At 35.2% G+C, this 13,906-nt stretch overlaps 1 protein-coding gene across 1 annotated transcript; it reads right to left on the reverse strand.

The window, feature by feature from the left end:
• Positions 1-116: 116 nt before the first annotated feature.
• LOC139197997 (uncharacterized) lies at positions 117-10,442 on the reverse strand. The gene is made up of 2 exons (XM_070826221.1): positions 10,296-10,442; positions 117-659 (listed from the first exon to the last, which is right to left on the reverse strand). The coding sequence occupies exons 1-2, from the start codon at positions 10,440-10,442 to the stop codon at positions 117-119; spliced, it is 690 nt and encodes a 229-aa protein (XP_070682322.1).
• Positions 10,443-13,906: the final 3,464 nt, after the last annotated feature.

Below are 13,906 nucleotides of genomic sequence, written 5' to 3' on the forward strand. Positions count from 1 at the left end.
TCCGCCAATTTCATCTTCAAAATGAAAAAAAATTAAATTAATCACAAAATTAAGGTGCTTTTAGAGACATAAACTTAAGAACACAAAAAACTGAAACCTTTCGAAAGCACATATTCTCAAGCAGCAGCATAAGCTTGGAGACGTGGAGCAGGAACACGTCCTTCATAGGCCATATTGAGGCGATTGAAACAATCGATTGCAGAATGGCCGTGACGACGACATATTTGGCATTGGATACGGCCACCAGATTGGGTTGGAGAAGGAGGAGCCCCAAAAACGCCATCATGAGGTTGTCGGGGTGGAGGAGCATGGTGTTCCTGGCCTTGAGGACGAGGGGGAAACTGGCCACGGCCACCATTGAAGTGACCACGGCCTCCGCGAGGAGCACCGGGACCACGGGAAGGTCCTGAACGACCTCTTCCAGCAGCAAGGGCAGCAGTGAGCCCATTTTCAAACACAGTATGAAGCTTTTGACGTCTCTCTGCACCAAGAAGAAGAGCCTCCAAGGCACTGTAAGTGATGGCCTCATCCCGTGCTTGTGCAGAAGCAACAGTACTCTCATAAGCAGGCCCAAGATTATTTAAAATAATGGCAACAAGATCAGAGTCAGTCACAGGAGAACCAGAGAGGGAGAGAGTGTCAGCTGTTGGAAATGTGCCCTAAAGCCAATCATGTGATGATACTTTACGGACATTTCACATGTTAAACTAATCTAGTTTTACATATAAAGGGAAAAGATTATTGTTTGAGCCGTCTCATATAAATGTTATATGCTTAAACGATAAAGTCCAAGGAATATGTGATTGGGAGAATGTAATCTAATGAAGTTAGATTCATGAGACAATTCTTTCGTAGACACATCCTAAATGTTCCTGATCATAGGATTGTCAATTGGGCATTGACAGTCCGTTAAGATCGGTACGTACTATGTCTTCTCTCAAGGAGAGTGATTAGTCTCGAGTCATTGGTGTGTGTGACATCAAGACAAGTACGTAGGTGCTCAATAGAGAATGAGTACACTGAACGTGATCAACGAAGAGTTCTCATATTCCATGTCACATAAGAACTCATGGTTGGGATAATGCAAAGTAGTCCTTTGACCTGAGGCATCACAGTTGTCTTGTGGTTAAGTCCTTGATCTTTGATTATGTCAAAGTCACCCCCTCGGGGCGTCCACGGCATCGTTGGGGTCAAGTGACTTAGCTATGGAGACAAGTGAATGCGCAACAAGGGATCTCTAACCTTCAAACAGTTGAGGGAGAATACTCTATGATATGATTTAGAATCTCTGGCCAGAGTATGAATGAGATTAGGGAATGCGTTCCAAATCACATTCAAGTAAATCATATAAGCACAAGATTCACATTGGATAGTAGACATGAACAAATAAACTATCAAACCAAACAATGTGGTCAAGAGTATTAGATTAGAGAAAGACCGTATTGCATTTGTAATCCCGAACTGAATAGGTTCTCTAACCTCTTCTGATTAGCTTGGGTAACCATGACATGCTGCTAGGCGTCAACCATGGTTTGTGGAAGCCCTAAACGTGTGTAATCACTAAAGGGAGAATCGAAAATAGTTTCAATTCACAATCGATGTAAAATGGTTTTAATCGCCCACTACCTCGCTAAAAGGAACCTAATGGATCGCACACCATAAAAGGTAGAGATTGGAGATTAAACGGAAATGAGTAAGAATGATTAAATGGTTTAATCATTTATTTATGGCAAAGATTAATTAATATGTTAATTAATCAAACGAATAAGTTCGTTAAAGACCTCGGGGATAGTTTTGGACCTTAAGGCCCAATGGGCTTCGAACGTCAAGCCCATTAACTTAAGTTGTATGACAATTTAATGAATAAAGATTCATTAAAGCCCAAAAGCCCAAAATTCCTTAGGTGGCCGGCCATATGGTGATGAATTAGGGTTTTGGTTATTTAGGTCACTTAAAGAAGTGACTATATAAATGACTTTATAGCCAAATATTCATTAATGATTAAAAAGGGTTTATTTTTGGGGAAAATTGGTGAGAATTGTCTCTCCATTTTCTCTCTAAAGAGGCCAACACCTTGGAGGGTACATCTAGCAATCCTACTACTCCAAGGTCACTCATTTCTTCTACAATCTAACCTTGGTGAAGAGACTTAGAGGTTCTCAATTTTGGGAACTTGGAGAACCTATTCTTCCATCCAAATCCATGGATCTAAGAAGCAAGGAATGAAGGCCCTATCTCTTTGGGTGATTAGCCTTTGCTTATGCAAAGAGGAATCTACAAAGGTATTAATTTCAACTCACTTTGTTTTGAGTTGATTAATTGGTTCACCAATCTACTAGGCTTTGAATTTCATGGTAATGTTTTGTTTTTGAGTGCATACAAGCATGATTCCGCCTTTAATTGTTAATTGCATGCTATATGATGTTGCTCAAATGAACATGTTTTTCAAAATAATTCCTTCAAGTGGTATCAAGAGCCTAGGTCTAGTAGTTGGTGAATCCTTTTGGGTTTTGTAGTTCATAAGTTTATGATTTAAAAGTTGTAATTGTTACAAGCTTTATTCTTGCTTCTTTGAATGTAAATTTTGTTTGAAAATTTGCCATCTCAAATGTTGTAGATGTAGTTCATATGAGGATGAATATTGGAGCTAAAATTTGGTGCCATGATTTTGGGAATTTTCGGCCAAATCCAAAGGGTGATTTTTTGGGTTCATGTTTGTCTTGTTAAAAGTGTTTTAAGGTGACTTTTGTAACCCCTAAGTACCCTAAGATGTTAACATCATTTCGAATGGTGAAAATTTGAGTTTTATGGCTTGAAAACATTCATGGAGCTCTTATGGGTTTTCATGGATGTTCTTCATTGTTCTTGATGTTCTTGCCAAGAACTAAAAGGTTTTGTGTTTTGATTCAAAGTTTTGATTATTTCATAAAGTTTATGTTATATGTTTTTCAAATGATTTATCATATATTTAAAATATTAGATATTTGATTAAATAGCAAAAGAAATATATATCATCATTATGAAAGGTAAAAGAAAAGGTGATAAGAATTTCTTTTCTTATGCACCACTTGAATGTTTTTGACAAAACTAATAAATCAAAACACACACCACACCTTTTATCCCTAAATGGCCGGCCACCCTATTAAAATAGGGTATTTTTGGGGCTTTTATGCAATTACATAAAGTTTTGATACTTTTGTGTATTTGTACTTTGACCCGAAAGTTTACGTTTTGACGTTAAGGCCTAAAAACGCTAAAGGACAAATTGTTTTGCTCCTTTAATGAAGTTTTGAGTTTATTTAAATTTTGGGTTCTAGTTGTATTTACATGAAGTAGTGACTTTTGTGTTTTTACAAAGTGACCCCAAAAGTTTATGTTTTCGCAATATGGCCCAAAAAGTTGTGGTTATTGCATGATGGCCCAAATAGGATGAGAACAAAATTGTTTTGTCTCTTTAAATGAGAATTGGATTTTCATTTTGTTTAGCTCCACTTAAATCAATTTTATGGATACAAAATCCAAATGAAAATGTTGCATTCAATTTAATTAGTTAAAATGTTAATTAATTAAAGGATGATTATGAACCAAAGCCTATAATAATTGAGCTATGTGAAAGGCCGTTTCAAATTTGTTTGAACCATGGGAATGTGTAGATAAGATTTTGGTTGTAATTTGAATTGTTCAAATGTTGTAATGAGCATAAGCTCACTTTTACTTTGAAGTATTTCTTTCTTGCTTTATATGATATGCATGAAAATGAAGTAATTGGGTCCAACGCCCCTATGACAACACGCCTTAATGTGGTTAAACGCGTAATTAAAATCAATCTCCATCCCTAGACCGAGATTCAACACAAGGCTCGTGTTGAATCTAAACAAAGGTTCATAGTCATCCTAAGGCCCTAAGGCAACTATATAGTCCATCAAATGAATGCAAACCTTATGTTAGTAGTAACATATACTCTTGCTTTAAAAACCGTTTTAAAAGCATAGTGGGAGTATTATGTACAACTAAAACAATCAAATGGACCAATAGTTGTAAGAGGACCAAAATTGTTTTAATAGAGATTAAAATGAATGTTTATATGTGATGAGACCTAAAACCCTCAACCAAACCAATATTAAGTTGATAAGCGGAGAGTGCTTAGAACACTCTTTCGTGGCCTTCCACCGTGGTAGGCTTCAATCGTGTGTGACTCATACACCGTATTCGTCCAATTCTGGGGTTGCAAAGTATGTGCTTACATTCAGGAGAAGCCTATACACATATGATGAAGTGAAAGGTAGGCAACGAGTGTGGCCAATATGGAGTTCTTCTGAGGCCATTCTTGAACCCCTACTTGAACTAGCATGGTGGGAATGACTTAACTAAGTGCAATGGTGCCAATATGGAGTTCTTCTGAGGCATCATTCTCTAGAGGCCAAACGAGATGGGTACTTGCATTAGTTGCAAATGAGTAAGCGTACTCTCTCATTATTATTGTTGCTAGCCAATATGGAGTTCTTCTGAGGTGGGCTTGGTAATAGTGAGTCTCCCATAACCTACTAAGAGTTTCATCCAAAACTCTCGAATTCCGATGAGGGATATGGAATTTGCCAAAAATAGTGGGTGGTGCTATTTTGATTTAAAGACCCGAATCAAATGGCTTAAAATCAATCAATTTATATTCGTTATGTATTTGTTTACCAATATATTTGCAAACGCTATCCAACACTTGACAAATAAAAACCGAATGTTTTAGTTTCCGTACTTAGGTAACACAATCCCAAAGAATGTCTTAAAAGGATTGCATATGTATCTAAGTAGTCTCATCCTCACAATCTTACTATTGATAATGTATCATTAGAAGAATATGTTAGAAAAGGTCTATCATAAAGAGGACAACACTTTTAATGTCATAATTCTTCAATTACAAATTGTTGTATAAAGAAATAGGAGTTGCTTTGAACAACCCTTAGTCAATGCAAACACTTAGTGCTTGTTTCTTTGTTGCATGAACAAGGAACTTGAGAAGAAAGCACAAAGGCATGGACACTTTATGTGCCATGATTCTTCACTTACAATTCGTTGTGTGAAGAAATAAGAGTTGCCTTGTACAACTCTTTAAAGTTTGTAATTATGTTTAGAACATAATGGTTGGTTGACAAAAATAGTCCATTAACATGGATTTATAATGATTTTGAATCATTAAGTGTTGAAGTGATAAAACCACTTAATGAGACGGAAACTAGGCAAGAACTTCACCTTTGTTTCCCTATCCTAATCGTTCACTAAGTTTATTGTAAACTATGTAGTGAAAAATAACCACATGCTCTCCAAAATGTTTGATGTGTATAACACAATTGAAAAAGGTTTCAAGAGAGATAGTGGGAGTTTAGGGACCATGACTATTGTAGTCAAAAGGAGAAGTCAGATAAAGAAGATAAATAACTCCAAGGGAACAAACTTTCTTTATGAAAGGATGGATATTGGAAGGGGTATTTGCAAGAAATGTCTTGCAAGTGTCAAGAACACACCTTTCGAAGGTGTTGTAAATTGTTCTTGAATAGTTCCAAACAGTTGGTTCTTCTACTTGAATGCTTGATTCCGTATTAGTAACTATGTTTTACAAATCGTTGTAAAAGTGTGACTAATAAGAAGTAGAAGATATATGAGTGAAGAAAAGGTGCTTCACATTCGGAAACGTGAATCAAATATAGATCTCTGCGAAAGCAGATGATACTTACTTCCTCATATGAACTACCAAAGAAATTGGAAAAACATAGATTGTCTTTATATTCCAATTTTAAGGAACTAAATTCCGTCACTATGTGAAATGGATAAATGTTTTGTTTGACAAAACAATGTTCTTTATTAATCAATGATTGGATTATGGTAATCTAATTAATTGTCTCTATAGTAGAGATAATATGGTAGTGTTAACTGTTTAGAAAATAATGATGCTTAAAACCCAAAAGGTTGCAAGGTAGTGACTAATCCCAACTAAAGTTGTGATACCTCTAAAACATAAATTACGAGTTGGTCATAAATGGACGCTTTGGATCGTTAGATCCGGATCCAATACCTTCTTGTTAAAATTGTATGGAGGCGAAATGTTCGAATCTTTATTCTTTTGAAAAGAAGAAAGAATCACAAAGTTGTTGAGGCCAATTCACTTAGATGTTAGTGGCACTTGTCCACAAACATAAATACTACTCATGTTGATAACATTCACCGAAGATCACTCTCGGTTGGACTATAGTTTATTTTGAATAAACACAAGTCCAAATACTTTGCAAAATGTTTCAAAGAATTCAAGAAATGTAAGTTGATGAGTAAGACATCTAAACTATTTACCTCCTTAGATTTGATCCAAGGAAAGGTAACACTTTAGATGAGTTTCCTTGAAAGATATCAAGGAAAATAGCATCATAAGATAATGTATTTCTCCATTAGGAGAAGAACGAACTCGAATAAGTTTTAGTTCGTTAGATGTTATCTATTACCCATATATAGGATATATACTTCTAAAAACAATATGATTGTCAATGAGAAGATCTTCCAATATTTTCATGACTCCATAAGATGTAGTTGGAAAGAAAGACAAATCTTAAGCATGTTAAAGATTTGGGGTTGTGTGCTAATAAGCAATATTTGTTAGATAACAATCTTGTAGGATATCCTTAAAAATAACTTTTGGATATCGCTTCTATAAACCAACTAACAAATGTTGTTTTGTTGGGTAGTTCATTGTAATTCTACAATGTGATTTGCCTAAAAGCAAATGAACGAGAGATAGAACTCGAAGAATGGGTTCTTTGAGAGACAAGATAGTAATCAACAAATATAACAACCTAGTTCCTATACCACAAGCTCGAAGGTAGTCGATAAGGATTTATAAACCGTCTCAGTTGAATGGTTTTGAACTTTATGACTACATTGAGTGCATATACGATATATACTCAAGAAAATGGTAAAGTACCATTTGACTCGAAATAATGAAACCTTCATAAGCTAATTGGTAGCTTAAGGTGACTACAATCAAAGAGAATGGTTGACTTTAAAGGAACCATTTTTGACGTAGTCTTAGTTTCAATTAATTCGAAGATTGCTAGCTACAACTAAATGGTGATTCAATGTTTGGACGTAATATGGGTTTCCGAAACCATTATTAAGATAGTCTTGATAATATGTCTAAAACTATAAATCACAAGACATGTAAGTTGTAGAGATCCATCCATCATGGATCTTAGCAAGTTAGTGGGAGCTATTTGCATTTTATGAGAAAAATGATCAAATCGTTTGATTTCTCATAAAGATGTAAATGAATCTTTTGTTTACTAGTTTTACAAAAGATTAGTGGGAGTTAATCATGTTCCTAAAAATTTAAATATATATGATATATTAATTTTGGAAATGAAAAGAATACTTCTTCGTTAAAGTTATGACTTTAATACATTATATGAAGATAGAATGTATATGGGAGATATAGTCTATATACATGGGATGGAAATCTATAATGATATATTTCATGATATAATTGGATTATATCAATCCCTAATAATAGACAATGGATGCTAGGAAGTTTCTCATATGATGATAAACTTCAATTAGAAGGATGACTCTAGTAAGACTAGCAAGTTGCCATTCTCAAAGAGAACGTACTCTTTGACTCCCAAAGAAATAATGCGTAAATTGAATCCTTTATGCATACGCAGAAAGGTGATTTATGTATTTCATATTGTATGAAAAACATTGATATGAGTTGTACCTAGAACAGGGACAAGACGATATCAGTGCAAGCCCAGGATCAGAACCATGACAACTGTCAAGTGAGTCTTTAAGTATTTAAGAAATACTAAAAGATAAATTCCTCAAAGATCGAGGAAGAATCAAAGTAACGTAATGGAAGCGTAAATGTATTAGATTATGAATCTAATCCATCATTGGATGTTTCTTCATTATGAATGAAGAGATAAACAGATATCTCTTTATTATGACTAAAGAGATATTTGGATGGAAACATTAAAGTAATGACTTTAGTGTGTTCCATTATGAATGCAAGGTATATTGCCATATAGAAGTTTACAACAATGTTGTTTGGATGGGAAAGTTCATTTATGAACTCTCTATTCGGTTCCAACCAGAAAGTGTTTGACACTAATGGGGCGATAGCTCAAGCCTGGGAATCAAGGTCTCATCAAGATCCGAACACAAATGAGAGACTGAACCACATGATTGAGAATCATGTATAATGGTGACGTCGTTATTCTCAACGTTGCTTCTATGGATAACATATAGATATCCATTGACTAGGCCTACTACTCAGCCATTTATGAAATGACTACAGAAGAGGTATCATACTGATGACCAAGCTGATTGGCTTTAGTACAAGTGGGAGATTGTTGGAAATGTGCCCTAAAGCCAATCATGTGATGATACTTTACGGACATTTCACATGTTAAACTAATCTAGTTTTACATATAAAGGGCAAAGATTATTGTTTGAGCCGTCTCATATAAATGTTATATGCTTAAACGATAAAGTCCAAGGAATATGTGATTGGGAGAATGTAATCTAATGAAGTTAGATTCATGAGACCATTCTTTCGTAGACACATCCTAAATGTTCCTGATCATAGGATTGTCAATTGGGCATTGACAGTCCGTTAAGATCGGTACGTACTATGTCTTCTCTCAGGGAGAGTGATTAGTCTCGAGTCATTGGTGTGTGTGACATCAAGACAAGTACGTAGGTGCTCAATAGAGAATGAGTACACTGAACGTGATCAACGAAGAGTTCTCATATTCTATGTCACATAAGAACTCATGGTTGGGATAATGCAAAGTAGTCCTTTGACCTGAGGCATCACAGTTGTCTTGTGGTTAAGTCCTTGATCTTTGATTATGTCAAAGTCACCCCCTCGGGGCGTCCACGGCATCGTTGGGGTCAAGTGACTTAGCTATGGAGACAAGTGAATGCGCAACAAGGGATCTCTAACCTTCAAACAGTTGAGGGAGAATACTCTATGATATGATTTAGAATCTCTGGCCAGAGTATGAATTAGATTAGAGAAAGACCGTATTGCATTTGTAATCCCGAACTGAATAGGTTCTCTAACCTCTTCTGATTAGCTTGGGTAACCATGACATGCTGCTAGGCGTCAACCATGGTTTGTAGAAGCCTTAAACGTGTGTAATCACTAAAGGGAGAATTGAAAATAGTTTCAATTCACAATCGATGTAAAATGGTTTTAATCGTCCACTACCTCACTAAAAGGAACCTAATGGATCGCACACCATAAAAGGTAGAGATTGGAGATTAAACGGAAATGAGTAAGAATGATTAAATGGTTTAATCATTTATTTATGGCAAAGATTAATTAATATGTTAATTAATCAAACGAATAAGTTCGTTAAAGACCTCGGGGATAGTTTTGGACCTTAAGGCCCAATGGGCTTCGAACGTCAAGCCCATTAACTTAAGTTGTATGACAATTTAATGAATAAAGATTCATTAAAGCCCAAAAGCCCAAAATTCCTTAGGTGGCCGGCCATATGGTGATGAATTAGGGTTTTGGTTATTTAGGTCACTTAAAGAAGTGACTATATAAATGACTTTATAGCCAAATATTCATTAAGGATTAAAAAGGGTTTATTTTTGGGGAAAATTTGTGAGAATTGTCTCTCCATTTTCTCTCTAAAGAGGCCAACACCTTGGAGGGTACATCTAGCAATCCTACTACTCCAAGGTCACTCATTTCTTCTACAATCTAACCTTGGTGAAGAGACTTAGAGGTTCTCAATTTTGGGAACTTGGAGAACCTATTCTTCCATCCAAATCCATGGATCTAAGAAGCAAGGAATGAAGGCCTTATCTCTTTGGGTGATTAGCCTTTGCTTATGCAAAGAGGAATCTACAAAGGTATTAATTTCAACTCACTTTGTTTTGAGTTGATTAATTGGTTCACCAATCTACTAGGCTTTGAATTTCATGGTAATGTTTTGTTTTTGAGTGCATACAAGTATGATTCCGCCTTTAATTGTTAATTGCATGCTATATGATGTTGCTCAAATGAACATGTTTTTCAAAATAATTCCTTCATCAGCAAGATAATTAATGCGATCAAGAAACTCATCAATAGAGGAATCACCACGATGGGTATTCATAAGCTCACTACGCAATTGGAGGAGACAGCCAGTAAACTGAGAAGCATACATGTCACATAAACAAGTCCATGCAGAAAGAGAACTTGTCTTACCAATAAGAGAGGCAAGAACTGTGGGATGGACCGAACTGTTGATCCAAGAGAGAACCATAGCATCTTGCTGAATCCATGCATCAAAGTCAGGATTGACTTTATCAGTGAGTTGGCCGGCATCATCCTTCAAAAAGGCAGGAGGAGATGGGTTGGTTCCATCGACAAAAGACACCAGATTCCTGCTACGAAGCAAGGGCAACATCTGGGCATGCCATAAGGGATAGTTGGTACGATCCAACTTGATAGTCAGAAAGTTGGAAGCATTTGGAAGAAAGGGAAAAGCAATGGGATTTGAGGGACTTGAACTGGACGCCATGAGAGAAAAAAAAATTAAAGCTTTTGGTCATTAGACTGTCAGCTCTTAGATACCATGATAAACTTGGTATTCAAAACTGTTTTGTTATTACCCCCTTACTACAATGGACAGCAGAGTTTATATTTATATACACTATTACATACACGCATGCAATAAACAAATGCAATACAAGTGGTGTCCTTGCTGACCACGATGCAGCAACTAGAACACAGGTGCAGAAACCATGTGGTAGTCTAGCTGTCAAGGAATGTTGTATCCATGTGCAACATTCCTTTTGTCCAGGCTATACAGCTAGTGGAATTCTTTTCTCTTTAACAGTTATGATCCTTTCGGTTGCAGATTGTAGCGGGAAGGTTTGGTGGTGCTGACGTACTAGGTTTATCATTATGATCACTAAATGATAAACAACATACTAAACGGAAGTGAGGGTTTGAATCTGGAATCAATGCATACCTGAAAAGCTGATTTAAAATTGGTTATGCCTTTCCCATGCTCGTAACATTTATCATTTGCAATCAGTAAAATTTTCCTGATAAGGGGAAAGCTAGGAGAGTAAGTTATAAGCAAAGTTGACAGACAAAACAGATCGATGCACAGATAGAGAGAGAGAGAGAGAGAGAGAGAGAGAGAGAGAGAGAACTTACATCAGCTGTGCTTGAATACACATGGTAATCTGCATACGAAGAAGCAGTTCTAAATCATCCATTAAAACAGGTATAACATTATCTGCACCGGTGAAGCAAATCTATGAAATGAAACTTCAAATGAAATGCATATAGATTACCTTAATTTCTGATTCTATGATTTTTCATTTGACTCCAACCAACATGCATGCTTAGAGGATATATACCATTAATAACTGTCAGTAGACGCTCATACCACCACCAGCACATACAAACACAAAAATGCAAATAGAATTTTGATAAAGCTCGGTAATTATGAAATCTCACCTGTGTAGATTTTATTGTGATGAGTAGATTTTATATTATATATTTAACCCTATTCTTAGTATATTTTGGAAGAATTTTGATACTATGAATTATATTTCTAATACAGGAATTTCGACTTCCTCTGGAGTAAAATGTGGTCAAATTGATGAATTTTGGAGTAATTCCAGTTGGAGGACTTTCATGTGTCACTTGGATTGAATGTATCAAAATATCAGATTTTTCCACCAAGCGGTTATTTTTTGGCAATAAAATAAAGAGCAATGTGCAGTGCTGGAATAGTGACGTTTTGGGCTTGAATTGCATTTTTGGAGCCCAAGATGACCTCGGATGGTTTCATGGTCATCTGGAGATGTGTTCGGAACGTCCTGATCTTTAAAACAAGCTATCTTGGGCCAGATTTGGAGGAGATCAGAGGCTAAAACGTGGCTGGACAAGTACTTGGCAGATTCTCCTAGTTTAATTAGGGTTTTATTTTCTAAGATATTTTATTAGTATTTAGTTTCCTAGTTGGAATAAAAGACCTATGTCCTAGGGTTTGTCGGAGGGCTTAGCAGATATATTGCTTTGCCGTCTACAGTTTTTCTCTACACTTATTATTATTCAACTTCAGAGAAAAAGAACTTTGCTAGGGTTTTTAGAGATTTTCTACTTTAAGGTGTTTTCATTCCTTTTCTTCTTAATAATATTTTCTATGATTTCAATTATGAATATGCGTAACTAATTCATTTCGCTAGGGCGAAGCCTTGAGCCTTAGCATGAATATGTGATTTTTATTTAATTGCTTATGATTGATAGCGTGCATACTTTGAATTATTAATCATCGTGATTAAAACTATCTAATTGTCTTAATGCCTGGTCATCATTAGGATCTTTAGACAAATAATTCGAGGCAATTTTGGTCAAAAGGTTCCCTGAAATTGACGATGGTTTCTTGTGATTAATAATTGTAATTTCACTTAGGATGAACACCATATCTTAAGGGTTGCATGGTTTTTCAAAGGGTTTTCATAAAGCATAATGAGTCTTTCATGTTTAGATTTGATCTGTACTTCCAGACGAGTTGCATGTTAGATATACATTCTATGTTAAAGGTTTCAAGTAAAATATAAATTAGGAAAACCTAACCTTCAAAGTGGCATGTGTAGATCATAAGTAATTGGTAAAAATACATAGAATTTCTAGGTGATGGTGGAACCCTAGTGCTTTTATAAATTGACATTTAAAATATTTTTCTTTTGTCATATTAGTTTTTTTAATTAAAATTCGTTTTTAATATTACCCAATTTCAAAATCTTTTTTCTCAACTTTGAATTCTAAGTATGTAATTAGGAATTGTTTCTACATAAATTATCCAAATTGTCCTTGAGGAGAACGACCTTGCATGAACATTTATACTACAACATTCTTGTATTCTTGCAAGTATTTCATGTGATTTTGACCCTGTTTGCATAGACGTTAAAAATCCTATCATATTGCACTTGGTTTGATGTTTTTTTGGTTGACAATGCAGGGATAAGAGAAACAAAGAGGATGACACTTATAACTGCTCCTCCCCATCGGTCGTCTTCAAATTTGGATCACAAGAAGAGAGCAACATAGGTGGTGTCCTTCTTCATTTATATATGGCTAGTGTAAATAATTGGACAAAAGAGCAACATAGGTGGTGTCCTTCTTCTTTTTTAGGTTGAGTTCCAGATTTTCGTCGTTAATGGAGTTCATCGTTGTTTTACAGACCTTCTTCTTTTTCTTTGAAACAAAAAGATCCTCATGCTATTTAATTTATATTTTGTATTATTTCGTTGAAATGTGATCGTCGTTATTATTCATAGTGTATTTGAGGTATTGCTTTTCAATTTTTCATCGTCAGTGGAGTTCATCGTTTGTTTCTCCAGAAAATAAATTTGAGATCTACATGCTATTCAATAATAACGACGGGTCACTGTTTCTGGACTGTAAAAATAAATTGTTTCTAAATTTTAAGTAACACTGTTTCTGGAATCTAAGTTACTGTTTTTGAAATCTAAGTCATTGTTTCTGGGTCCAAATGAAATAGACACATTGTTTCTTAAATGTAAGCTACAAAAGAAATAGTGAAGTTCACTGTATTTGGATTCAAAGCAAAATAAGCACAATGTTTATTAAATATTGACTGTTTTTGGAACTGAGTTACTGTTTCTGGAATCTAAGTCATTGTTTTTGGAATTTAAGTCACTGTTTTTTTATTTTGTTTATTTTCTTTTTAGATACAGTGTTTGTTTGTGCATAGACGAAACAAACATTGTATCTGATTTTTTTTCTTCCAAAAACAGTGTTATGTTTTGGGTTATCTAGAAATAGTTTTATGTTTTGGTTCTTTTTTTTTTTTCCAGACACTTTTTCGCTAGTTTATGCCATTAAACT

Source organism: Malus domestica, chromosome 08, assembly GCF_042453785.1.
Source record: "Malus domestica chromosome 08, GDT2T_hap1".
NCBI lineage: Eukaryota > Viridiplantae > Streptophyta > Magnoliopsida > Rosales > Rosaceae > Malus > Malus domestica.

Bases quoted from the DNA above. Each gene is read 5' to 3' on its own strand.
- LOC139197997 (XM_070826221.1), bottom strand. From the start codon at position 10,442: ATGTTGCCCTTGCTTCGTAGCAGGAATCTGGTGTCTTTTGTCGATGGA. The intron at 660-10,295 runs GTTCTCTCTTGG...GATTGGCTTTAG, and splicing joins GGATTCAGCAAGATGCTATG to GGCACATTTCCAACAGCTGA.